Here is a 27,624-nt window from a genome sequence, read left to right on the forward strand (position 1 = left end):
TACATTTCCTAATTAAACTAAGGCCTAGTCCTGGTTTAAGATAATCTCTGTCCAGGAAACCACCCCTTTGTGTCTAGTTAAGGACAACACATGTGTTGTCCTTAACTAGACACATCTTTGTGTTATTTTTGGAACACATCTTGTGTTGTCCCTTTTATTCATTTGAACACAAAATCAACACATAATGTGTTAAATGGCATACCACATGTGTAAAAAAAATTAACACATCCTTTCTTAGGGTGTAGATTTAGCCTAATGTTAATATAACGTAAAGTATTGTAAAGTGTTTTGTAAAGTATTGACCAAATTGATTTAAATTACACAAAAAATACTTTCTCATTTCATGACAGACCTTTGGACCTTCTGGATATATATGCAATTGCTCACATATCTCAAGTTCTCCCTAATGTGAATTTTTCCAAAGACACTTTACAGCAAAATTTTAATTTTAAGAAAATTACACAGAAACATTTATATCCCTAAGCACTTTAAAGGAGGCTGTCTCACTAAGCAAGAAAACAAAATGTCATGCAAAATATCATTGTTTGGAATGTTGTAAGTTTGCTTTTAATTACTTTAAATAGTTAAAGGAAAAATGCAAATCTTTTATAATTTCTACTCACTGATCAGAGGTGATGATTGTCTAATGGTGAGATGAGTCTGTTGCTTGTTTTTACCTCCTCTCTGGCTGCAAAGTAAAAAAGTAAGTTGCAAAGTAACCAAACTCATACATCCAACCCAGGACTCGGACAAGAAACAATGCTAGCAGTTTACCCAACACAAGAAATTAAAGCCGTTTAGGGGGTCAAAGCCATGTGGCACTGTGCTGTGTGTGTTTGTGTGTGTGTGTACCTGATAATTATCACATTGTGGGGACCAATTGTCCCCACAAAGATAGAAATACCAATGTACAAATTGATGTTTATTAAAAATCTGAAGTAGCAGAAATATATAAGTATAAAATGTCTATGGAATGTCCCCACATAACATGGAAACCAGAGTGTGTGTGTGTGTGTGTGTGTGTGTGTGTGTGTGTGTGTGTGTGTGTGTGTGTGTGTGTGTGTGTGTGTGTGTGTGTGTGTGTGTGTGTGCTCGGCTGGACACAAAAATCCTCCATTAAGACCCCCTTTTCTTATTGAAGCAGCTAAGTTCATTTCCAATAAACATTAACATAAAAAACCTTGAGTTTAGTAAAAATAATTTAACAAAAAGTCTACCAGTGACCACATAGATTACTATGAGATTTAGATGAAGTCCCAAAGGGAAGCTTAACCATAAACTGTTACTGGTTGGGGGCTGCCTGGTCTTTTTTATGGTGTCCGAGATCCTTAAAAAGTCTTAAATTCTGTAGTATGCTAGTATGTAGGAGCGGGAAGCTGTGGATGAGTTGTTTCCCGGTTTTAGCAGATCCAAGGCGAGGTACAGCGCCCACTTCAGCCTGCCTTCCGACGTCCACAAGCGAGCAACAAACATGCATTCCACGCGATGCAGCTTCACGGACCGTGAACGACATGAAAGCGATCGGGAAGCTGTGGAGGAACCGCTGCCCGGCCTTCGTAGATTCGGCAAGCCAAACATCACCCTGGCCCCAGACGTTCGCAGGCGACCGAGGCATGTCACAACCGAACACCCCACGCGATGCAGCTCCGGGGACCGCGTTCGGGTAAACGAAGACGCCATCGCCCAGCATGAAAGCGGTAAGACTCCGCTTGTTATTGTAACATGTACTACTTGCCACATGTATAGTTTAGCTTCTGCTGTTAGCATAGAGGGGTTTACATGCACTAAGTGTATTGAAGTATTAAGGTTAACTGAGAAGGTTGCTGAACTAGAATCGCGCATCCGAACGCTAGTTGAGGATAGCAAAACCGCTAATGTTACTGTCGCAAATAATCTATCGAGCGAAAAAACTAATGGCTCGGTTCCGACATCAGATGCTAATATAAATATTACAAATACTGTATCGAGCGCGCATAGTGTTTATCAAAATACACATGGCTCGGTTCCGTCATCAGAGTCAAGTCGGCGGTCAAACTGGGTGACTGTTAGGCGGCATAGTCATATAAGGCGTCCTTCTAAGACCCATAACGTAACGACAATTTCTAACAGATTCGATCCCCTAAGGAGTATACCAGCTGAAACACCTTTTAAAAGTGCCCTGGTCATTGGAGATTCTATACTCAGGAACACTAACATTGAGGCACCAAACACCATAGTCGACTGTATACCGGGAGCCAGAACGTCTGACATTAGATCCAAACTTAAAGTGCTGGCTAATGCTAAGCGGAAGTTTTCTAAGATTGTTATTCACGCCGGCACGAATGACACTAGGCTCCGCCAGTCGGAAATCACCAAAGATAATATTAAGGAGATGTGTGAAATTGCAAAAACAATGTCAGACAATGTAATATGCTCTGGTCCCCTCCCCGCCTACCGGGGAGATGAAACACATAGTAGATTAGTGTCTCTCAATGGATGGATGTCAAAGTGGTGCCCTCAGCATAACGTAGGGTTTATAGACAATTGGAAGCATTTCTGGGGAAGACCATTTCTCCTAACCCGAGATGCCCTTCATCCGTCATCGGAAGGAAGTGCTATACTCACTAAAAATCTGATCAATAGTCTTAATTCTGATATAGTATGACTATCCAGGGCCCAGGTCAGGAAACAGACGGATCGGCTTAACCGTCCATCTGTTAGCTGCCGTGATATGTCAAGACCACTTATATCCCAGCACTTCGAGTCAATCTTACCGAAATATCAGCACATTTCAACTGTATCTGTTCCCCGAACAAATAAATACAGGGCACCGCTTGTTACATCTGGTACAAATCTGATTCAAATAAAATTAGAAAACAATACATTAACAGATGAATCTCGAATCTTAAAATTCGGCCTTCTTAACATTAGATCGCTTACCAATAAAGAACCTATTCTCAATGAAATAATTACAGACCAAAACTTAGATGTACTCTGTTTAACAGAAACCTGGCTTAAAGCAGACGACTACATTAGTTTAAATGAATCCACCCCACAAGACTATTATTATAAACACGAACCTCGATTAAAGGGGAGAGGGGGTGGTGTAGCTACAATATACAACACAATGTTTAAAGTAAACCAAAAATCTGAGCTAAAATTTAAATCATTTGAAGTAATGTTGTTAAATATGGAAATAACTGATCGTAACCACAAACAGCTTTCTTTTGCTTTAGCGACAATCTATAGACCACCGGGCCACCATGCAGATTTCCTTAATGAAATAGCAGATTTCCTATCTGAGCTTGTAGTCACTGTAGATAAAGCTCTTATTGTTGGTGATTTTAATGTCCATGTGGACAACCCAAAAGACGCATTAGGACGTGCGTTTATAGATGTTCTAAATTCTCTCAATATTAGACAAAACGTGACAGGGCCAACGCATACTCGTAATCACACATTAGACTTAATTCTGTCACTCGGACTCAATATTAATGACGTCGAAATATCACCTCAGAGTGATGCAGTTTCTGACCATTACCTTGTGTCATACACTGTACTTCTAGATAGGATCATTCAATCTACAACATGCTACCGACTAGCCAGAACAATAATTTCCACCACTAAAGATAGCTTTATTAGCACTCTTCCAGACCTGTCCCAAATGAAACATGTAGCAGATAACTGTGACGATCTAGATATTGAAATAGAAAACCTAAACAATGTCTGTTCTAACACATTGGATGCCGTTGCTCCCATTCGAAAAAAGAGATTCAAAGAAAAACCGCCAGCTCCATGGTATGACCATCACACAGCAGCTCTTAAAAAGGCAGCTAGAAAAATGGAAAGAAATTATAGAAGCACAAAGTTAGAAGTATGGCGCGCAGCATGGAAACAGAGTGTTAAACACTACAGACAGGCTATTAAAACCGCCAGATCTACATATCTTAGCAAGCTTATAAATGAGAATCATAATAACCCTCGTTTCCTCTTTAGCACAGTTGCGAAACTGACTAGAAACAAAGAACAAACAGAAACCAATAGTAAACTTCAACACAACAGTAACGACTTCATGAACTTCTTTTCTAACAAAATTTCGGCTATTAGGGAAAACATCGTAGCTACCCAGGCAGCCACCACTCTACCCATTAGTTCACTTAACACTAGACTACCATACGAACATCTTGATTCATTTAAACCTACTACAATAGATGAGCTCTCTAAACTAGTCACATCATCCAAATCATCGTCCTGTATATTAGACCCCGTTCCCACAAAACTACTTAAAGAAGTATTCCCTGTAGTGTCAACCCCGGTTCTAAATATCTTTAACTCATCGCTAGAAATAGGATACGTTCCAACAGCTTTCAAACTAGCAGTTATTAAACCGCTGATTAAAAAACCACAGCTTGACCAAGGAGAACTTAATAACTTTAGACCAATCTCAAATCTCCCTTTTCTTTCGAAAATATTAGAAAAGGTAGTGGCAAGCCAGTTACGCACATTCTTGACAAATAATAGTACATATGAAAAGTTCCAATCAGGATTCAGGCCCCACCATAGCACAGAGACAGCGTTGCTTAGAGTTACAAATGACCTCCTATTAACATCCGATCGTGGTGAAATCTCAATTCTTATATTACTAGACCTTAGTGCAGCATTTGACACAATAGACCACAGAATCCTACTCAATAGACTAGAAAACTATGTTGGTATCAGTGGTCAGGCGCTAGCCTGGTTTAGGTCATATCTAACCAATCGCTATCACTTTGTTTATGTAAATGAGGAAGAGTCATATCACTCCCTGGTTAAATACGGTGTACCGCAGGGATCAGTTTTAGGTCCTATCCTGTTCTCGTTATACATGTTACCCCTAGGAGACATTATCAGGAAACATAACATAAGTTTTCACTGCTATGCGGATGATACCCAGCTTTACATCTCCTCGCATCCCAGCGAAACACACACGTTTTCTAAACTAAAAGACTGCATTAGCGATGTTAGTGACTGGATGGCACATAACTTTCTTAAGCTCAACTCCAATAAGACAGAGGTACTTATTATTGAACCAAATCGCTACAAACATAATATGTCAGATTACAAATTGCACATAGATGGCTGTACTGTGGTGCCATCTTCCACGGTTAGGAACTTAGGTGTGATGTTCGACAGCAACTTATCCTTTAATAGTCATATCGCCAACGTCTGCCGCACAGCATTCTTCCATCTTAGAAATATCTCAAAAATACGCCATATACTGTCTACATCTGACGCAGAGAAGCTTATTCATGCTTTTATGACCTCTAGAATAGACTATTGTAACTCGCTACTCGGGGGATGCCATTCAAATCAGGTCAACAAGCTTCAGCTAGTTCAAAACGCTTCTGCAAGGGTACTTACTCGATCTAAGAAGTATGACCACATAAGCCCAATTCTGGCATCTTTACACTGGCTACCAGTTAAATATCGCATCCAATTTAAAATATCATTAATCACCTACAAAGCTTTAAATGGCTTAGCACCCTCATATCTTAGAGAATTACTATCAGAATACAATCCATCACGCACACTACGGTCGCAAAATTCTGGCCTATTGATTATCCCTAGACTATCAAAAGTGTCTAAAAGTGGAAGATCCTTTTCCTACTTAGCCCCTAAGCTCTGGAATGATTTACCAACCGATGTCCGAGAATCAGACACAGTCGATCATTTTAAATCTAGACTTAAAACTTTTCTCTTCAACAAAGCATTCGCATAATTTGTCTAGTAAAGGTTCTTAACTCGCAATAGTTATTTTCACGGAACAAAGCACTCACGGTCATAACACAGACCAACCAAATAAATAAATAAAAACCTTTTCTGCATGAACACTTAAAATGAATTGCATTAAATAGTTTGCCACCGTTTGCCACTGAACCTGCATTAACGACGACAGTGGGGCTTCCGGCCTTAGTCAAACGGGTTGGCACGTATGGTCTGGTTGCGATTTTGGTGCTTTCGTGTGTCTTGTGAATAGTATGCCATACAGACCCGTTTGCCACTGAACCTGCATTAACGACGACAGTGGGGCCTCCAGCCTTAGTCAAACGGGTTGGTATGTATGGTCGGGTTGCGTTTTTCGCGCTTTCGTGTGTCTTGTGAATAGTATGCCATACATACCCGTTTGCCACTGAACCTGCATTAACGACGACAGTGGGGCCTCCAGCCTTAGTCAAACGGGTTGGCACGTATGGTCGGGTTGCGATTTTGGCGCTATCGTAAGTCTTATGAATAGTATGCCATACAGACCCGTTTGCCACTGAACCTGCATTAACGACGACAGTGGGGCCTCCAGCCTTAGTCAAACGGGTTGGTATGTATGGTCGGGTTGCGTTTTTCGCGCTTTCGTGTGTCTTGTGAATAGTATGCCATACAGACCCGTTTGCCACTGAACCTGCATTAACGACGACAGTGGGGCCTCAAGCCTTAGTCAAACGGGTTGGTATGTATGGTCGGGTTGCGATTTTGGCGCTATCGTAAGTCTTATGAATAGTATGCCATACAGACCCGTTTGCCACTGAACCTGCATTAACGACGACAGTGGGGCTTCCGGCCTTAGTCAAACGGGTTAGCACGTATGGTCGGGTTGCGATGTTTTTGGCGTTTTCTCCTGGTCCTGTAAATGGTATACAATATAGACCCGTTTGCCACTGAACCTGCATTAACGACGACAGTGGGGCTTTAGGCCTTAGTCAAACGGGTCGTCAGGTTTCATTTTCTCTTAAAGATCGGAAGGTGACCCTTATTTACCATATATACCCTCGCATTTGGCCCCCAATTTGCTAAATCCTCAACTGTGGATAACATAATTATGCCGCAATATTTAGTCTGTCTGGAACTAAGCTGAGTTAAACCACATCACTGTGTGACACTTCAATACATATGAACGGCCGCTACGCTAATACGATTTTGTTTTTCTCTCCCTGTCTCGTCCTCGACCCGAGGACGAGACAAACAGACCCAGTCCCGGTAGATGTGAAAGTCGGCACACCTCTGATCTACTGGCTGTCCTTCAACGTTATGCCCAGCTGATACCTGACCAACGATCACCGGCAGAACCGCTTAATCTCCGCTAAATCTCCATTTCCGTTCTCCCAAGGGTTTTTCCCTCCTAGGACTTATTTTTCCTCGGATAAAAGCCCGGGGTTTTTTTTTCTCCTAGGGGGTTTTTCACCCCGGGGAGGCAGCCTTTTTGGGCTTTACCTAGCTTCCTCTTCTATACGTTGCTTTAGTAATACGTGCAATTATAATATTGAGTCATAGCCGCAGCAAATTTAACTGCTCATGCTATCATGTATTCTGTTGTGCTATCTGTCGTTTTCTGTGCTTTTCACTGCTTCTATTTATGTAAAGCTGCTTTGAAACAATTGACTTTTGTGAAAAGCGCTATATAAATAAAATTGAATTGAATTGAATTGAATAGTAATAAGGCCTTAATTAGCATTAAAATGTCTTAAATCCGCGTATCAAAGGTCTTAAAATGTTGTCCAACCAACACCGCCAAGAAGATTGTAACGTTAACTGTTTTACATGTCCGTTATGTGTCAGGCATTACCATCTAATGGACAAGTTTGCGGGGAGTTCGCTAAAGTGCGTGGACAGGGTATAAGCAAATGGAGAAAAGTGTGAGTTTTAGCTATGGAGACGTGCACAGTTAATGAAAACATGTTACTTAACCCTGATTGTGCTCCGTGGTAAATACCATAGCGTAGGGGGTCCGTTGTTTATTTTGCAAGAATGTTTTAAAACTCGGAAGAGTGGGCACAAAAGCTTTAGTGGCACACATGCAATGTAAGACACATAAAGCCGCTGCATAAACCTGTCGAAAACACCCGGCATCGCTCCGTTCTGTTCTATTGTGCCTACAGCAGTAGCCCTAAAGAGCACCACGGCATGCGAAACATCTGCATCAGCAGTTTTAAGCACCGTGGCCTTTGGCTTCTGCTCCATCAGACGCCAGATCCGATCAACGTAAGCCTTCTTCTTCTTCTCTTTTAACGGCGGTTTGCATACAGCTTATAGATGCATTACCGCCCCCTCTGCTCAGGAGGGTGGATCTGATAATAAGGTCTACTACACAGTACACTACTCATTCTCGATTATTCAAATAAATAAATTAAACCACATTAACCCAAATACACACAAACAAATTTATTCAAATAAAACGAAGCCTGTCCCGTTTGCACAAAGGTAATACTTTCTGATTAATTCTAACAGTTATTAATTAAAACATAATTAAACAAAGCTTTTAATAAGTCCTTAAATGTCCTAAAATAAATAAGACCTAGTCCTGGATTAATCTAAACTCTATCTGGGTAACTACAGTTTAACGTTGTTACATAAAACCATATGGGTAATTCTTCATGGTTAGGTTTTTTATTGAATTTCAATCTTTCCAGAAGTGGTTTGTTTCTAGAGATTGTTAAATTTCTCTTTAACTTTTCTGTAACCTGATTTTCTTTTTTATCTATTTTCTTTCTTAGGGTATTTTTACATTGTTTGCGTTTCTTGTGGTAAAGTTGATGCGTGTTTACATTGTCCGTATCTATATATTTCTGATTTGACAGAGTTCTCACTTCTTTTCTAAGATTTTTGCAGTCATTGCCAAACCATTTTCCGTTTACATGCTCCCTGTTTGTTTTTTTATTAGTGTTTTTTGGGCTATATAAGCTTGCAGAGATGGCAAATATTTGGTTAATTATGTCTATTGCTACAATAATGCCTACATTGTTGTATAGGAATGACGTAGCTAAGAAGTTATTTTATAGGTTTTGGACTTTTGGTTCTTCGATATGTATCTGGACTATTTTGTTTCCATCTACATGTGTGGGTTTGTTTTGATATCTTTGGGTTAGGTTTTGATCTGTTATAGTAAAGCGTGATTTTACTATGGTCTGACAGTGGGGTTAGTGGACTAACAAGAGAGTTTGGATTTAGGTGGATGATGAAATTCTACTGTGCTGTTTCCTAGCATTGAGCTATAGGTGTTTCTACCATACGAATCTCCTCACAATCTGCAATTGATTATGTACAGACGTAGTGTTTGACACAGATAAAGAAGATGTGTTCCGTTTTTTGTTTGTTGTTTTATCATAGTTGAGTCTTTTTGAGTGTGAAGAGAGGATATCACCTTTGTCTCCCTGGGAGTAAAGAGTGAATGGTACTTCGCCTGTTCTGGTATTTAAAGTTGCTGTCTTTTCTGTGTTTTCGAAGCTTTGATTGTGTTTATGGTGTGCAATATAACATGTTCATGTTTTATGTGTGAAAATGATGTATTTTTCACTGTTTTCACTGTCCTAAAAACGGGCTGATGTTTTCCTTGTTCCATGAAGTTCCTCCTTCAAAAATACATAATGAGTTCTGATTGTGTGGCTGGTTTAGTGTGTTGTGATTCTACAGCAGCTTAGTTTAGCCAGTGACTGGTGTATCCCTGTGGGTGGAGGTTAGTCAAAAACTTAGAATATTGACCTTATATATCCAGGAAGTAAAGGGCTGCAGTCCAAAGCGGCTGTTAACTGTAGTCCTTGAAAAGCAAATCCTGGTAAAGAAAATATTTTGCTTGGCAATGAACTTTCAGCTTTATTATTGTGCTACCATTATTTTTGCTTTAACAGCAAATTTACACGCCAACTATAGTTGGAAAATGAGATCATGAAAACAGCCGCTTTAAATCTTCACAGCAGTAACAGCTCGTGACTGCCCATCCGAGGGGCGCAAATTAAAAATAAGAGTGTTCGCAGTGTCATTTGTGTTGCTTTTGTTTTCAAAATATGTGTTTGTTGCGTCATGTGAACCATGTGTATCACGTGTTTTGTCAAAATAAGTGCCTGCTGAATACGCGTCAAAACCATTTATGATAAAAGAGAAGCTCACATTCACAAAATACACGCAAAACACTCCCTTAATAGTAAACTCTGATTATGCATGAGATTATGCGAGTATCTGGCAAACGCGAGCGTCTCCTTTATCATAAACCCTTTAGACGCGCACTCATTTTGACAAGACACGTGATGAACATAGGATCACTTGACACGCAAAACACATATTATGAAATTATGAACCACACACACATACATGTTGTGACAAACTTCGCAATGAGCACCCTCGAAAAAAGAAGTCACTGGCCGCCACTGCTCCACAGATCAGTACACTGCCATGTGATGGAAGTAGCTGGTCTCTTTTCTAAGATGTTGAAAGTGTCTTCATTGAAGTAGGGAGGGATGTAGGTTGCACACATGTAGATGTTCTTCTCCGTTGAGGTGATGGTCCTGTTAATTTCTATTCATATTTAGAATTGGCCAGTTTTTATGCCAATTTATAACAGATTTCCCTGAATTTGAGTCTCTTCCTTGAGTAACTCCGGGCAGTTTGATGGATGGGATGATGAGTTCCCTTTCAAGAACGGTCTCTAGACATTGCGTCAGAGCTGACGCTATGGTAACTCCTCCTTCTTCCAGTTTCTCTGAAGCTTTATTGAATAATATCAGTGTACTGGCCAATGCCGACCATGACGGCGTACAGGGGCGTTATTTTCATCACTATATAGTACATCTGTGCAGCAAATACTCTTTTCTTCACCGGGATACTGAAGTGTCGCCGTAGATTGTCGCACTTGTGATGGACAGAAAGCCCGTCACTTACACTCGTTGAGGCATTTAGAGCTTGGCTCCTCAAGGGATAGTGGTAAGCAAAGAAGACCGTGAATGGACCCAGAGTGGAGTCGACTCTTTCACTTATATCGGCCACCAGCCATCCAAAGTGGTGAGCTGTGACAGGTTTGACGTTTCAAGCTGTTGGTGCTGCTTGAGCACACAAACCCATGTGGCCCAGATGCAGCCCAAGGTACATATGACACGCTCTGCGCAAATTACTGTATGTCATGGGTTCGCAGAGTCTGCCCATGATTGGTGACACCATATACTGTAATAGAGACCCATATGTGTGAAGCCATTGAAGACATGTTACTATGGGGCTGCAACCTTACCCTGTGCAGCAATTAACTTTCCTCCCTTTGGCTAAGCATGTCTCCACCAGGATGGCGTAGTATTGGGGTGAAGCACTCCGTCTGTGATAGAGAGGAGAGCCAGTTATGAGTGCCTGCTTTATCCCGAGTACTTTTATATCCTATTACTCGAAGTGAGCTTCCGCTTTAATCTGACACAGACCCCCCCAACTGGTGCAGTCCTGTAACATTATTGGTATTGTATGCCGGTACTGAGTCTGGAGATTGAGAACAGGTAATAGAGTTTGTGCTTGACGAGAAGTAGAATGGTTTGTGCAGGTGCTATTTTCTCGTTCTAGGCAACAACCCATGTCGGGAATGGCGGGGTTTGTTTAGCGCCACACAGGTTTACAGTGTGCAACGCTGTTCCCTATAAAGTGGCAGAATGCACATCCTACTATTTTTGGTTGGTCAATGTTGAAAGGGAACGTTTCCAGTTACTATCGTAACCACGGCTCTCTGAGAAACAGGAACGAGACATTACATAAGCTGCCGTGTCAATGCTCAGATCAGCTCATTCAGTCGAAAGAATCTGAGTATTTGCCACTCAGACGGACTATAAAGTGGCAGACGTCGCACCCCTATACACCGTCACAATCGGCATTGGCAAGTACAAGGTGTTATTCAATAAAGCGTCAGAGAATCCGAAAGACGGAGGAGTTCCCATAGCATCAGCTTTGACACAATGTCTCATTCCCGTTTCTCAGGGACCAAGGTTACGATAGTAACTAGAGATGTTCTCTGTATCCGGTAGGGCAACCGGTGGGTCCGTCATGTCTTTTCCACATCTCCTGCAGGATGATTATGTCTCTCATTCTCTATTTTACTGTTTCTGTCCACTCCATTCAATCAAACATCAGACGTGTATTAAAGGTTCCATTTTCCTGATTCCATTTTTCAAACTTTAGTTAGATTTTGTAAAATTATAAAGCTCAAAGTTCAATGCCAAACGATATATTTCCTTTAATAGAATTCCCCGTTCAAAGCCTACAGTGAACGGCAGGTTTGGACTACAGACCTTTACTTCCTGGTTGAATGACATCAAAGCAAGAGTTTTTGACTAAGCTCCACCCACAGTACTATGTCAGTTGCCAGCTATAGGCTCAAATGGCTCTGGCTAAGCGAAGCTGCTGTCGAATCAACACACTAAACAAACTACACAAACAGAACTCATTACGTATTTCTGAAGGAGGGATTTTATAGAACAAGGAAGACATCAGCCCATTTTTAGGACAGTGAAAACAGGCTATAGAGATAAGTAAATTGTTTGAAAAATACTGTGTTTTTTACACACAAAACATGATCACATGTTATATTGCGCACCGTAAACACAATCATAGCTTCAAAACACCGAAAAAACGGGACCTTTAAAATCTCTTGCGCATTGTGAAGTGCCTCGTATTTGTTTTCTGTGTTCTGTTGCACAGCAGGGCTACGTTCAGCCCGACAAAACGTTGGACAACGTTTATTAAACAGAAACGGTGATGCATTGAACACCCTGTTGTGATGACGCAAGAGTTGCAACTACGGTAGCTGAGAGGCATTCTTTGTGTTCTTTTTTAAATGTTTCTAAAGCCTGATGAAATCGTTATAAATGTGTGTTTAATACTGTAAAATACCCTCGATGTTACAGTCACTGACCTTGCCGTCCAGAATGAAAGACAACATTCCAACTTGAACTCATTGAGAGAGCTGTCTCTTTACTATCGCGTGGTTTTACACATCTTTCCGCTGATTGGGCTGACATTTCTGACACACCCACCAAACAAGAGAAAACGCTTCTAAAACCTGTTGGATTCCGTTGCACACCGTTTCAAGGAAACATGTCGTTCAACCCGGAAACCGTAGCAAAACGTTGCGCACCGGTGTGAGATTGAACGTGCCCCAGGTCTGCAAAATATATAGACAGAGTTTACAGCAACAATGCACATGTGCATATCGCGATATGCACGTGAATGGTTTACTCTAAATAAGCTATTTAATTTTAATAGTTCGAAGGTCGATTCAGGTCGATGCGGATAATGTAGTTTATGGCAGTTGGAGCCGCCAAATGTTGCCAGGTGGGCCACTATGACATTTTATAAAAACATGAATTTATCATGAATTCTGTCTAATTAAACCTCGCCTAGCCAATCTAACAGCACAACATTGTATAATTTAATATGTTTTGTTTTATTCTAATTTTAAGTTTAGAATGTTTTATGTCATACATTTTCTTTGGGGGGGGGGGGTCTACGAAAGGACCCATGGCAAACAAGGGGTCGCGCACTCCAAAAAAGTTTTAGAGCCACTGACACGCGAATGTTAAGATATATTATTTTGTTTACATTGTTAAAATGTCTGACTTTTTTATTCAACAATAATAAATATATAAATTGATTTTAGGAAAAACAAATACCATATCGAATACCGCGTTATTTATTATTATTTATTTCTTTATTGAATATCATCAACAAGTAAGTACAAAACACATTTTTGTTCAATGCCACACCGCGTTATTTAGTCTAGCCTACAGGTTTCTTCAATATTACACAGTCCTATTACACGCTGTGCATTTTGAAAGGCATTGCAATGGTTTTCCAGTATGCATATGCATTAATACAAATATGGCATTTGAAGATCGATTCTTTAATAGGGTACTGAAATGGAAGGAAAGCTCAAACATCTGCAGCAGCAGGATGTGTTTGCACAGTCGATAAACATTCAAACTACAGCCCGTCACTACAATTAATTAAACGTTTTCTCTGTAGTCATTTGTATCTGCATATTATAATCAGATTATTATAATGTAATGTTAACCAGCTTGCGAATGTTATTCAGATATGTATTTAGCATAAAATTAAATTAAATTTATCAAATAATTTCAAATAAATAAAGTTCAATACAAATATATTTCGTCGCCTTGTGTGCATGTCTGCAACACAGAAATTTTCAGTCTGATAATTAATTTGGAATATTTGTGTTGTGCCATGACATGCAAAACAATGCAAAACTCAACGGCTTTTCTGTGATTTGCCGCTGGGTTTACACTCGGTTGTGCCACTTCCCAGAGGCAAAACATATATTTTAAAATATACAAAAATGACCAAATATATATATATATTTAATATATATTTTTAAAAAGAAAATATTTTAAAGCATTTATTTTCACGTCGCCTTGGAAGAAAAACTTAGTATGTTACAAGCATACCAACATAACCGATTTGAAAATGTTACAATTAAATACTTATAATACTTAATACTAAAAAATCCTTATAATTTTATATTTTACCTGTAGTTTATACATTTTATACAAATATTTTTATTTTGGCCATGACAAATAAATATTTTTTGCAGAATAGGTGGTAAAATTAGAAATTTATTTATTGCCCCTGAAATACATATTGAAATATATTTTAATGAAGGTTAAAACTAAATATATTTTCCAATTCAAAAATATATTTAATAAAGCTTTACTTTCTACAAAATGCTTTTAGCATATATTTAAAACATATTTTTGGCCAGAGATTTTTTTGTTTGTTTGTCATATTGGTTGAACTTCTCTCACTGCACACAAAACTTAACCACAGACATTAAATAAATACCTAGACCGCGTTTTTTATTATTGCAGAACGTATAAGAGCATATAAATATATTTATATTCAGGAAAAGAAAATTCGTTGTATCACAATAACAATACAAAAATCATCATGACCTTGCAAAATATTTACACACTCTAAAACATCTCTTGCACATTATAAAGAAAAAGCGGAAAATTAAGTGGAGATAAGCCATTTTTCTTTATGAATAAAGAAATATAAAATAATAAAATCCTAATAAAAAATAAAAATAATGGATGGTGAAGCTATATTTACAAGAATAAACAGATAAACAGATAAGAAGTAAAATGATTGGAAATTGCACTCACCCTGGACGCCACCAGTCCTGTTGCCATCCGGACGGAGATTCACTAAAACATCTAACCGTTTCTTTCCTCAGGCCATTTCTCTTATGAACAGTAAATCACTTCTATGACATATGCCTGCAAGTGCAATACTCCAACTAGTTAATGCAATATTTTCAAATCTCATTTGATGTTTGTTCATATCGTGGATAATTCTGTAAATTCATAATTCTGCGATACTCCAACTATAGTGCAATATCTTCTAAACTCAGATGATATCACTGTAAAACCTGATGCGTTAACTCAACTCAAACCATTTGAGGAAACCAATTGCCTTAAACCATTTAAGTTTTAAAACACACATAGTATGAGTGCTGTAAATATATTGAGCCATATGCACATATGCACTTAAATTGAGTCATATGCACATTTAAGTTTTTAAACTTAGGCAAACTGTTTCCTCAAATGTTTTGGGTTGATATACATTTTTACAGTATATAATTCCTTATTCTGTAAATATGTTCATAATCTGTAAATGTTTATTGTGACCAAAGCTAAGTCTCTTCTTGGTCTCTATACCCATCACAGCTGCTTTGCAACAGGGTAAACTGTGAAAGCGCTATATAAAAAAATGTGAATTGAATATAAGATATGGCAGGACATTGTGAATTCTCCTACCATTCATATAGCTAGTTAATATCGATATCTCTAGCTATTAAAACTCTGCCTGTAGTTGCCAACTAGCTATCAAAATAATGTTATAATGAAACACAAGCAGAAACAACTTTTGAGTCTTACTTGTGAAAGGAAATTATTTTACGGTCTACTAACTACTCTGTCAAAAGAAAACTATATTGTCTACGTCAGAGTAGTGGGCGTGGTGAAATGACGTTACCGCAGCCACGTAAGCGAAGAACCAGGAAGTGTCGAGCACCGAAAGACAGCAAAGTGAGTTTTAAATTTAGTAAACTGTGCTCAAATACGCTATTTAAAAAAAAGTAAAATAATGTCATTAATTTGCATGGTTTGCTATCGTTCGCTCGGATAACGTGTTGATATCGACTGATTCTGATATTGTTCTTTCTTTCATTCATTCACTTCTAACACGGATATAAGCTTACTTTATTGAATTTTTGTTTTATTAATGTCATGATTACATTTATGTTTACACTTAACAGTGTAGCTCATAGTGAACTGGCTGAAATACATAAAGATGCTACTGTAGTTGAGAAATGTTTGTAACAGTCTCATATCTTATTTTTTTACTTGTTTTTAAGTATCTTGATTTATACTAATTATTAAGACTTGGAACTGCATGTTTCATTTTTATTCCAGTGCCATAATGTTTGAACAAAATATTTGCTTAACTGTTCTGTAATGTTTATTGTTTATAGTTCAGCTTTGCAGTGTTTATAATTAAAACACAGATCCTGTTTAAAAAAAACATTTTTGTGGTTTCCTTTCATGTCAATCAACAAAAAAAGAAAGTCAGAGGTCTGAGGTCTTGAAGGTTAAATTGTGTGTTTTTTTAAGAAATGGCTCAGTTTGAAGAAGTATCCCAAAAGTCCAAGCTGCATCCGAAGCCAGAAGGACTGACGCTGCAGTACGGCACGGCAGGATTTCGCACGCAAGCCAAACACCTGGACCACATCATGTTTCGCATGGGCCTACTGGCCACCCTGAGGTCCAAAAAAACCAAATCCACTATTGGAGTCATGGTCACTGCCTCCCATAACCCAGAGGTACTGTATGAAATACATCCAGATTTGTCCATATTTACTGTCATCTTTAAGGCAGCGGTTACACTGACATCTGGCTAATGTTGTCTTCCTCAGGAGGATAATGGGGTAAAGCTCATTGACCCTATGGGAGAGATGGTAGCAGCATCGTGGGAGGACTACGCCACACAGTTAGCTAACGCAGAGCAAGACTCTCTTCTCACAGCACTGAGAGATGTTATCGAAAAGGAGGCCATCGATATGAGCCAGTCAGCCAGCGTCTACATCGGCAAAGACACCAGGTAACCTAGCATCAATGAACAAACTTGTTAAAATAATGAAAAGAGAATTTCATAAGTGCACTGCATTCAAAGAAAAGTGAAACTGGCAAAACCATAGTAGCCCAGCATGTAAATCAGGAAGTAAATCAAACAGATTAGTCAGCCAAGGGGTTTGTTAAATGGCGGGTTAAGTGTTTGGACAACTAGTATATTTATAGGAATTCATATTAGTATGTAACATGTACTATATTTTGTTTTTGTTTTCTGTTTGATTTATTAGGCCAAGCAGTGGTAGTCTGTCTCAGGCTGTTGTGGACGGTGTTTCATGTTTGGGAGGCAAAATTCATGGTGAGGGCATGGATATATTAATATTAAAACCATCAATGTATCAACAAAAAGTTGTTAAAGTGCAATATTGCTCAAATATAAGAATGAATAAATGTTTATTTACCAAGTATGCTCACACACACACAAAAAGGCTGGGTTGTTTTAACTCATTGTTATGGTCAACCATAAACATTTTTTGGTTATATTAACATCTAGGTTTGGCGCCTTTTGACCGAATGCTGGGTTAAAAATAATTTAAGGATAGATACACAAATGAGAAAGGATAAAAAATTTAAATAAGGATGAGTGAATAAAATATATTTATAAGAATAATGCTCAGTTTTCAATGTAACATATTTACACCATATATAATGGGATATACCTTAATGGAAGATGTCTTACGTTTACATGTTTTACAGTACAAGTAAACTAGGTTTGCATTGATATAGAACAGTACAAAGGTTGTTGAATTGCACTGTTAATAATTCGGTGATCGACTTTTAACTGTGTTTTTTAGACTATGGTCTGGTCACCACACCTCAGCTTCATTATATGGTGTGCTGTTGCAACACACATGGTTGTTATGGCAGTGCCACTGTAGAGGGCTACTATCAGAAACTCTCACATGCTTTCCTTCAACTCACACAGAACGTAAGAACAACTTGCTTACAATTCATACTGAATTTAAAAAGTGGTCTTGTTTTGCACATTTACTGTATTTTGGGTCCTGAGGTAGATTACACCTGTCTGAGTGGATCATGGGAGAAAAAATGCTGGGTTATTTTTAAACCACACGTTGGGTCAGAAAGGGACAATACCCGTCCACTGGGTTAAATTTACCCATATCATGTTTATATTTGACCCAACAATGGGTTAAAACAACCCAGCATTTTTTTGTATACCAGGGGTTTAATATGGGAAAAAATACACATTCATTCTCTTTTAATAAACAGTTGCTTTTATTTTTGTCATTGCATAAATTAAATGGAAATTTGATCAAAATGTCAAACTGCCCAATTGTGTAATATATGAAAACCATTGTCACTGATCATCTTTAACTCATTCCCCACCATGCTTTTTTTGAAAAGTTGCTTGCCAGGATTTTTTGTGATTTTTACAAAAGTTTTACAAAATGCCTTCCAGGAAAATTTTCTTCTAAAAATATATAAACATACAAATATATCAAATGAATGAACAGACCCTCTGCTTTCAAACAAACAAAACGGGAAAAAACCTTTCATCCTATCTATATTTTTTTTCTCTGCTTATAAACTCTTAAATATCTGTATTTTTCATAAAAAAAAATTTTTAGCAAAAAGCTGAAATGATTGCATTTTTGTGAAGGAATTTTGTTAGAGATCAGATTCAGAATGATTATCAAAACATATACAGAGTTTAAAATTAGTAAATAATTTTTTTGCTTCAGTTTTTTTTATACATTTGGTAAGTGCGCCATCTAATGGATCATAGCGGTATTACCGATTCACATAATACGGAACACTTTTATTCATGCAAATGTTTTCTCTTAATTGACCAGATAACTCGTCAGTGGTGGGGAACGAGTTAATGGGATGAAAGGTTTTCGTGGCATTCACTACTACAGCAAAGTAACTGCGCGACCCACTCATTTTTAACAAATGCAGACCTTTGGTGAGGAAAACCCGTTTACTTTCGGTTTTAACATAGCCTAAGACAATGACGTTCACATGTAACAAACACACTATTTGGTTTAATCATTTGTAAATATATTGACCTATATGTTATTAAAAGACATTTATATTTCATTTTTGTTGATATTATACTGTTCCTGTCATAATGTTTTGCAGCATCCATGTTACCGTGTGTTATTAGTTTTGAGTGATTGTTATCTTGGAATAACAAACCTGCAAATGTCCCGACCGGCCAATCAGAATCAACTGTCCAACGAGCTGTGTAATAAATATAAATTGCCCCTGTCGTAACTGACAAACAGCCTTTCCATTATTATTCAAAGGCTCTGAATCGTACTGATGACCAGAAAAGGCTGGTGGTGGATGGAGCCAATGGCATTGGAGCATTGAAGATGAGAGAAATGGAGCCGTTTATTCGCTCCGAACTGCAGGTGGTGCTTTCAAACGATGGCAGTAGTGGAAAACTGAATCACCTGTGTGGAGCCGATCATGTCAAAGTCCAACAGAAACCCCCTGAAGGTGTGTCAAAACTAAAGCTGTGTGATATCTCCTAGTAAACTGAGCTTCTTATCTAGAATTGAAAGAGCTTTTTAAAGAAAGAGTTAAACATTGGTGCTTGCATTATTAGATGATGCTGTAAGGGCGACCCTGAGTTTGGTTTAAAAAACAGCTTTTTACTGAATAATCTCATGAATGCAACATTGTTCTCCAGGTTTAACTATGGGAGTAGGCGAGCGCTGTTGTTCGTTTGACGGTGACGCTGATCGAATTGTTTACTATTACACCGATTCTGATGGACGCTTCCAGCTCCTGGATGGAGACAAGATTGCCACCCTTATCAGCACGTATCTCAAAGAGCTGCTCACACAGGTTCAACACACAAACCTTTGAAGCTTTTATCAAAAGCGACTTACTGTGCATTTAAGCTATATACATATGTGACCCTACCATTTTTTGTGATTTACTCTACATAAAATCATCTTACATAATGTAAAGGACATTCTGAGAAAATATAATCTTAAAGATCTTTAATATTGATTGAATCAAAGATTGCAAATTAAAGCGAAATCAATGACTAAAATCAAACCTTAAAGCTTATAATTTTAAAAATTGGATTTAGAAATTAGACATTTTATCAGTATGTGTGTTCCCCGGGTCTCGAACCCATGACTTTTTTCGCCATTAATGCAATGCTCTTCTAGTTGCTACAGGAACAAATAAAGCAGGTACTCATTTAGTATGAGTTTTAATATTGTTCATGTGTGTGCAGGCAGGGTTGGACCTCCAGATTGCTGTTGTTCAGACGGCCTATGCCAACGGAAGCTCCACTCGCTATTTGGAGGATGTGATGAAGGTAAAGTTTTGGGGTTTGGTTTGACTTTCCTATGTTGTTATGCTCTGTGGTTTATGTAAGGAATAATTAACGACGGACCGTTGAAGTATTCGAAAATAATACACACCCAAGGTTGTAACGTAAACAGCACCTCTCACGCTTCACAGGTCACTGTATGCTGTACGAAAACGGGCGTAAAGCATCTACATCACGCTGCGCAGCAGTACGACATCGGGGTTTATTTTGAGGCCAATGGACATGGAACTGTAAGTTTATTATGTTTCAGTCAAAAGGTTTTCGGGTCGTAACTTAAGCAGACATTTGATGTTTTATTTCTGAATATGTTTCAGGTTTTATTCAGCAAAGCAGCACAGAATCAAATTCTGGAGCTCGTAAAAGATCCAAACGCAAACGATGAGAGAAAACGAGCGGTTAAACTCCTGGAGAATACAGTTAACCTGATTAACCAGGTCTAAACTAGATCACTCAGCAAATACCCCTGCTGTTGTATTTTTGCCTGTTTGACAATAAAACTTTGGTTACTTCCTGCAGACCGTAGGTGATGCTATCTCAGATATGCTGCTGATCGAAGCTGTGTTGGCCATCAGAGGGATGTCTGTTCAAGACTGGGGTGCAATTTACACCGACCTGCCAAACCGCCAGCTTAAAGTTAAGGTGTGGACTTAGAAAATAGGTTTGCACACAAATGAATTTGTGTGTATGTTTACTTCAAAAACCATTGTGATTGGCTTGCCTTCAGGTGTCGGATAGGCGTGTCATCGATACAACAGACGCAGAGAGGAGAGCCGTAACACCGGAGGGTCTGCAAGATGCCATTGACTCACTCGTGAAGAAGTACAAACAGGCTCGGGCTTTCGTTCGACCCTCGGGAACAGAAGATGTAGTCAGGGTCTATGCAGAAGCAGACACACAGGTAAACAAACATGTATATAGCAAAAAGTTAGCAATATCATGCTGACTTTCTCCAGTATGATTGTAATAATTAAACCATCAACATGTTTATTTGCAGGAAAGTGCTGATAGTCTGGCTCATGAGGTCAGCCTGTCTGTGTATCGCCTTGCCGGTGGAGTGGGTGATGAGCCTAAACCTCTAAATTAAGACATTGAATCATAGAAATAGTCTGAAAAATGTCAATATTATGAATACTGTATATTTACAGTAAATTACAGGTTTTGTGGCACAAATATTTGTTTGGAAATGCCTTATTTTACAGTTTACATTTGTATGCATGAATGAATGTATGAATGACCATGAAAGTGTATGGCTGTATCCAAACTTTTAAACCATGATATGTGAGATGTAGCTGATCTCAAGCCTTTAAACTTTAGAGACTACAATCCTACTATGAATGCTAATCTTTGTCAAATCTAAAATCTACATGGAAGCATCTTTGTCCAATACAAGCCTGTTTAATACTGTATGCATGAGATTCAGATTTACGATTCAAGATTTTTTGTTATATGTACCTAGGCACATAATTACTTTTATTTACATAGGGTGGAAGGGCAACCAAAATTAAATTAATAAAAAAAGTACATATAAATGAAGTTGAAGAAAGAAATTGCAAAATATAGTAAGAATTAAAAATGAAAGTTTGCAATAAATAAAAAGTAGAAATACTAGGTAAACTAGACTAAGTCTACTTATGGAAAACTGGATTGGATGTGGTATGAAATGAAGATTGTTTTTGTTAGTTTTAACTGTGATGTTTTAGATAAATTTGCACTAAAGGGTTCTTTATAAACAATTATAATAAAGTTTACATAACATCATTGTTTCTTTTGGTTTGATGATACTTTCCAATACAAAAACAGTTTTAAATGTCAATTTAACATTGTTAAACCATAGCTCTGTTAACCATTTCCTGCACTCTAACCTTGTTGTAAAACAAATACAAGTGGAAAGTTTTTTAAGAGTACGTTTAAAAGATTGCTTTTTCATGATTGATTTATAAATGTGTATTGCGAGTTGCTCAATTTGATTTTACTCCGTTTATGATCTGTTTTGCTATTTTTAAATGAAGAGGACCACAATGGAAATTGAGCCTATGGCTTTTATGTGTATATTATAACACATATATTATGTGTGTATATATATATATACATATATATATATATATATATATATTTTTTTTTTTTTTTTTGAAATGTGTATGAATTAGTCTAAATGGACTTTCTTGTACACTTAAAAAAACTTCAGAAAAATGGAACAACTTAAAAATTACTTAAATTTTTTAGGTGTTACCAATTAAAGTTGATCCAACTTTTCACTTTTTGCAGTGTATAATGTTTTTTAAACTTGTCAAATTAAAACAGCTACAGCTCCTTACTCCCTTACCAATAGAAAATGAGCACTTTTAGATATAAATCTGATTCCTGTGTCTGAGACCATTGTATATTAAGCCGCATTTATCGCTACAACGTGCTAACATACACATTTAGAAAAGCTTTTGGGTAAAATAATCAGTCAGTCAGTGGCTGGGGCTTTATCAGTGTGATGTTACATTAACAAGAGAATCAAACCAGCAAGTCTAATGAGACTGCTCTAATGGGGATTAAAAAAGGTCCAAACAAAGTGGATTTTGCATAAAATGTGCCATTTAAAAACAATATTGGACAAAACGTTGGCTTCAAAATAAACCTATGCTGGGGTGTTGTTATCCATCCATGAGTAGCTCAGTAGTAAAGCAAAAGTTCATGGGTTTGGACCCTGGAAACACATATATTGATAAAAATAGATACCTTGTAATGTCACTTCGAAAAAAAGTGTCTGCCAAATTCATAAATGTATATAAATGCATATTTACCATAGACTGTAAAAACTTTGGACGTAGTGTCTGTGACGTCACACCTAGGTTTGTGAAGAGCTTTTTTAAAGCCAATAGTTGGCATGGCCTGCCATTATCTTGGCATCGTATCACTCATGGAAAACCGAAAATGGGTAAAGAGGCGGAACGTGGGGAAGCTGAGGTGGCTGGTTGCTAAACCACACCGCCTGGCTCGACTGTAGTGACAGCAGTGGCAGTTCACCCGTCACTCAAGTGGCCACGCCCTTAATTATGCAGAACTTTAAGGCTTAATATAATTGAATCGGAAGAGTTACAAAAAATGCACCCCTCACCGTTGTCAAGAAGGGCAAAATTAGCTATATAGACCAAGATCACTTTTTGTACCAGGCTGTAAACATATTAGTTGCTGCTGTAAAGTTGGGCATTTTAACATGGGAGTCTATGGGAATTGAATCCCTTTTGGAGCCAGCCTCTAGCAGCCAGTCGATGAATTGCAGTTTAAGTCACTTCTGTGTTGGTTTCATCAGAGAGATCAGAAGGTAGCCCCTTGATATTTACCCATCCATGGGTTTAAAACAACCCAAAGTCTACAAAAAACATCAAAGAATCACAGTTACGACACATCTTATATGCAGTCAAGAGTTTATTTTATGCGAGTTATGTCAAATGACACACAGGAGGTTAAATGCTTTAATATTTAGCACTACAGTCAAAGCAGCACTGGACAGAGTGATCGCTGTTAAGATCTGCACAATGTTGCCATTGGCTCTCTGTCCAGCTGTTGGTTTAAAATAAGATGAGTGAAACCAACAAGTATAAACGCTGGTGTAATTGCCGCCATTTCTAAGTAACAAAGAAACAACTGAAAGAACTTTGTCAATGGCGAGGCTTTGGGACTCCAAGGGTCGAATTTAGTCATTTTCATCTGCAGCGCCTGAAATGGTGATGGTGCGTTCCTGCGTGTCTTTTTGAATCGTGTCTTCATCTGTCTTAACTGTTCTGAAACCAAAGAGAATTGGGAATTAGTTTAAAGAGCAACACACATTCAGATGCAATTTGGTTTTGATAGATAATCGCCTGTACCTGATGAGGACAGTTTTCCTCTCCGTCATCTCCACGGCCTGTTCCTCTGTCAACTCTTCAACTGACTCCTGATGATCGTGATTGACAGTTTTGCCCTCAGAGCTGCTCGAGGATGACACAACCTTCTCAGAAACAGCTGAGCTTACGGATCCATTGACCACCCGGCTACTAGCCACCCCAGTAGAGCCGGACGCAGCTCCGGAAGCAACACTGAGCGTTCCTGTTTTAAAGGTGCTGCTCATGAGAGACAGAGTGGCTACCATGCTGGACAGTCGACTGTCCTCTCCCTCTATCAGCTTCCTACAAGATCATAACCAGATAGGATGGTCACCAAAACAGCTTTTGCAGATTTGATTACTATAAGGGATGTCAGTAGTACCTGTAGGTGGTGATTTCGATCTCAAGCGCCATCTTAGCATTGAGCAGTTCCTGATATTCTCTTAGCAGCAATGCAATCTTTCCCTTAAAAGACTTCAGTTCTTCCTTGAGTTCCTCTATACGAGCCTGAAATATGGTTTAGTTGGACATTAAAACAAATTTGAAAATGTGAATGGTGTAAGGTGTTAAGAAACGTGCCGAGAACTATGAGACAAATAGGTCTTAACACGACTTAACCATCTTTCTATTTAAATATGTCATTACATCTAAGGGGGCGTGTCCTCACCTTTAGCGCCTCCTCTTCTTTCTTGTACTTCTGTTGGGCTTCCTGGATTTGAAGCATCAGAGCTTCATTTCTGGTTTGAAGAGCATCCAACTCTCTCTGCTTATTCAGCATCTATAATCACATGGTTACATTTGTAAGGCTATGCAGGAAGTTTACGGTTATATGGGAAAGGCTAAGAGGCTCAGGTACCTCTTTCTTGTATCCGGTGATTTCCTCTCTGACGCTCCTGGCTGTTTCCACGTGCCGTGATGTTGTTTTGTTTAGATCTTGAAATTTTGTTTTATACCAGGCGTCCATGTCCTAGCGAAGACCGTTTAAAAGCACAGGTGAAGGTTATTGAAGGTTAGTGCATGTTTAGATGATGTAGCATATTTGTTGTCTGTGCCAAGTACCTGCAGGTTTTGGGCGGCGATGCTGTCATATTGAGCCTGTATCTGTTTAAGAGCGCTGGACAGGTCAGGCAAAGAGAAGGCCACATCTACCTTAGCAACAGTTCCGTAAATCTGAGCCATCAACTCCTCGATTTCCTGACAAAAAGGAATGTGACATGATATTAGGAACAATGTTTACTGTCAGTATACAGTGAATTTTGCTATTTGATCCATTAATAGGAAGAATGGTTGATAAATTACAACAAAAGACATGGCTGCTAGCTTTCGTCAATGTTCGCAATGTTGTCTATTTATATACATTGTGTATCTCAGTCTTTCTAGTTTTCTTTCTTTTTATAATAATTCAGTTACTAACATAATATACAGGTCAAGGGCTGCACCTTTTTGTGAATTCTTTGCAGGAACTCAAGCTCCACCTCCAGGTTTTCCAGTCGCTTTTCCAAAGCAATTCGGGCAGACGTCGCTGCATCCACATCCTGGAAATCAGAAATGTTGGTTTCCTTTATTTCTACTAATCAGAGTTAAAAAGATGATCACAATCAACATTTAAGATAAGACTCCTCCCACTTACCGGCCTGAAAGCCTCTATGTCAAGCTCTGCCTTCTTCCTGGCCTCCACAGCTTCTTCATATTTCACCTTCAGCATTTCCAGCTGACCCGCCATGGCGTCCCGTGCTGCAAGTGCCAGGTCCTACAGTGGGTACAGATGAGTGGCAGTTACCAAGACAACCCTTGTAAGTGTCATTTATTATCTTGAACTGCCTATATGTCTGTCTGTTAAAAGAGTGGAGGGTGTAGATGTGGGTGTGTTACTCTCTCTCTCACCCGCTGAACTTTCATTTGGTCAGCGATTCTCCTCAGCTCCCTCAGCTGGTCCTCATAAAGCATTCGTAGGCCAGAAGGTTTCACATAGTGGCCCTTAATGGCATCGATCTCAGTTTCCAGAAGTTTGTTGTTTTGCTCCAGAGATCGTACCTGCAATGATCACAAACCCAGTCACAGGGTGGTCTTCACAAGAGGAAGATTAGAGGAAATGGAGAGATGTAAGTGTATCCTACCTTCTCGATGTAGGCCGCCAGACGGTCATTGAGGGCTATCATCTCCTTCTTCTCGCTGGTACGAGTGCTGAGGAAAACCTGGTTCTCGGCAGCTGCAGCGTCCAGGTCCACACCACGTCCAGCTACCCCCAGTCCCAGACAAAGTGTTCCCATACTCACACTGCTGTATATGGGAACCGCAAGGTTTACAAAGATAAAATAATCTTGCAAACCAGATAATCTGGTTTGCAAAATCCAAAATAATTTTTTAAAGACAACTAATTTGTACATCTGAATTGGTTGCTACACTTAGGCATACAAGCTTAAAAATTTAATTACGCTACTGAAAAGGCTATAGGATGCTTCGCAGCAATGCCATAGAAGTTTTACTGACTTTTGGAAGTCACTTTGGGAAACAATGTCTGCTAAATGCCTAATGTAAATATATAGGATCTGTCAGACTATATATTAATGAAAGCTACAATTTACAAACCTGCTCATGCGAGATCTGCGGGTGGCAGACTGCGCCCCGCGCCCAAGTGTTCCGCTGCGGTTGTAACTCGCGGAGCGGTGACGCGCTGTCCTTCGGGTAGGGGAAGGGCTGGACAGGCGCACCTGGAGCGTGGAAGAGCAGGTGATGGCATCTTCAAAGTGACGGCGGTATGATGACAACCTTTCTGGACTGCGACTCATGATGAATGCGGCGGGTACGTGCAGCTCTTACTGAAGTCAGGAGAGTTCCTTTCTGTGCGCACTCAATCATGATGATGCTTTTATACCTGCTCGTGTGATCCGGCCCTCTCGAGCAGGAATGTCGAACCTCAATCGAACCCTGAGCTCAGTCATCTGACGGGACAACGCGAAGAGCAAAAATAGAGGAGCGCGCTTTCCTAATCTAGATGACAAACCTGAGTCTCTTATTAAATAAATTCTCTGCAGTTAAACTGTCTAAAACCATCAAGATTAATTTAGCTTCTGATTATTAGTGAAATATATGTTAACATCTGGTTGTCTGTTTTTGTAGGTGCAGGTAATAAATCATTAGTTGAAATTAAATAATAATATGTCTATCCAAAATGCAGGTAATTGTTTTTTTTTTGCAGGTGATATTTATTTTTAATGTTCAAATAATATTGTAAATACAAAGCAGTGATTCTTTGTTACAATAATCATTAAATGTAGCCTACAAAAATATTGTAAAATAAAGTATTCGTGATTAGAAATAAAGTGCAACAAATAATTTGTTACAATAAAATATTGCGAGATTTTTATTGTGCATTATTAGAATATATTTTATTCAATTAATTTTTTCTATATATACAAAAAATATAATTATATAATTTTACATAATAGGCTATTATTAAAAAATACTTTAAATAGGCCCCTAAAATGCAAATATTTGTATG

General features: G+C 38.6%; 3 protein-coding genes across 12 annotated transcripts in view; 1 reads left to right on the plus strand and 2 right to left on the minus strand.

The window, feature by feature from the left end:
- The window catches only part of LOC135746992 (cystine/glutamate transporter-like), a 33,895-nt gene extending 18,903 nt beyond the window's left edge, over positions 1–14,992 (minus strand). For 2 of the 9 annotated variants that reach the window (XM_065265656.2, XM_065265650.2), the window contains exons 1-2: positions 7,838–8,005; positions 624–688 (exon numbers count right to left, since the gene is read on the minus strand). The gene's annotated coding sequence lies outside the window, so the exon portion shown is untranslated. Of the gene's footprint in view, positions 1–623; positions 689–7,695; positions 8,013–14,927 lie in introns of those variants that run through there. The other 7 variants (XM_065265655.2, XM_065265649.2, XM_065265652.2 and 4 more) reach the window with 6 other exon arrangements.
- A 786-nt stretch (positions 14,993–15,778) lies between these two features.
- Positions 15,779–22,026, plus strand: pgm3 (phosphoglucomutase 3). Its single transcript, XM_065265820.1, has 13 exons — positions 15,779–15,851; positions 16,437–16,645; positions 16,739–16,923; positions 17,183–17,250; positions 17,747–17,880; positions 19,223–19,418; positions 19,612–19,769; positions 20,170–20,253; positions 20,400–20,498; positions 20,583–20,702; positions 20,785–20,907; positions 20,993–21,166; positions 21,263–22,026. Exons 2-13 carry the CDS (start codon positions 16,439–16,441, stop codon positions 21,350–21,352), a joined length of 1,638 nt encoding a protein of 545 aa, XP_065121892.1. The 5' UTR covers positions 15,779–15,851; positions 16,437–16,438; the 3' UTR covers positions 21,353–22,026.
- Positions 22,027–23,677: 1,651 nt separating this feature from the next.
- On the minus strand, positions 23,678–27,025 carry ngs (notochord granular surface). Of its 2 annotated transcripts, none has more exons than XM_065265675.2 (11): positions 26,712–27,025; positions 26,240–26,402; positions 26,007–26,156; positions 25,753–25,872; positions 25,562–25,657; positions 25,182–25,316; positions 24,979–25,089; positions 24,790–24,900; positions 24,505–24,629; positions 24,126–24,425; positions 23,678–24,041 (listed from the first exon to the last, which is right to left on the minus strand). In XM_065265675.2, exons 1-11 carry the CDS (start codon positions 26,909–26,911, stop codon positions 23,954–23,956), a joined length of 1,599 nt encoding a protein of 532 aa, XP_065121747.1. In that variant the 5' UTR covers positions 26,912–27,025; the 3' UTR covers positions 23,678–23,953. The 2 variants fall into 2 exon arrangements, with proteins under 2 accessions (XP_065121747.1, XP_073672023.1); XM_073815922.1 differs by having other exon boundaries at positions 23,678–24,036; positions 26,712–27,024.
- Positions 27,026–27,624: the final 599 nt, after the last annotated feature.

The sequence above is a fragment of the Paramisgurnus dabryanus genome, chromosome 1 (genome assembly GCF_030506205.2).
Source record: "Paramisgurnus dabryanus chromosome 1, PD_genome_1.1, whole genome shotgun sequence".
Lineage (NCBI taxonomy): Eukaryota > Metazoa > Chordata > Actinopteri > Cypriniformes > Cobitidae > Paramisgurnus > Paramisgurnus dabryanus.

Coding starts and splice junctions, on each gene's coding strand:
- pgm3 (XM_065265820.1), top strand. CDS start 16,439: ATGGCTCAGTTTGAAGAAGTATCCCAAAAGTCCAAGCTGCATCCGAAG. Junction 17,251..17,746: donor TTTGGGAGGCAAAATTCATG/GTGAGGGCATGG, acceptor TGTGTTTTTTAG/ACTATGGTCTGGTCACCACA. Junction 17,881..19,222: donor TCCTTCAACTCACACAGAAC/GTAAGAACAACT, acceptor TATTATTCAAAG/GCTCTGAATCGTACTGATGA.
- ngs (XM_065265675.2), bottom strand. CDS start 26,911: ATGAGTCGCAGTCCAGAAAGGTTGTCATCATACCGCCGTCACTTTGAA. Junction 26,157..26,239: donor TGGCGGCCTACATCGAGAAG/GTAGGATACACT, acceptor TGATCATTGCAG/GTACGATCTCTGGAGCAAAA. Junction 24,630..24,789: donor AAGAAGAGGAGGCGCTAAAG/GTGAGGACACGC, acceptor ACCATATTTCAG/GCTCGTATAGAGGAACTCAA.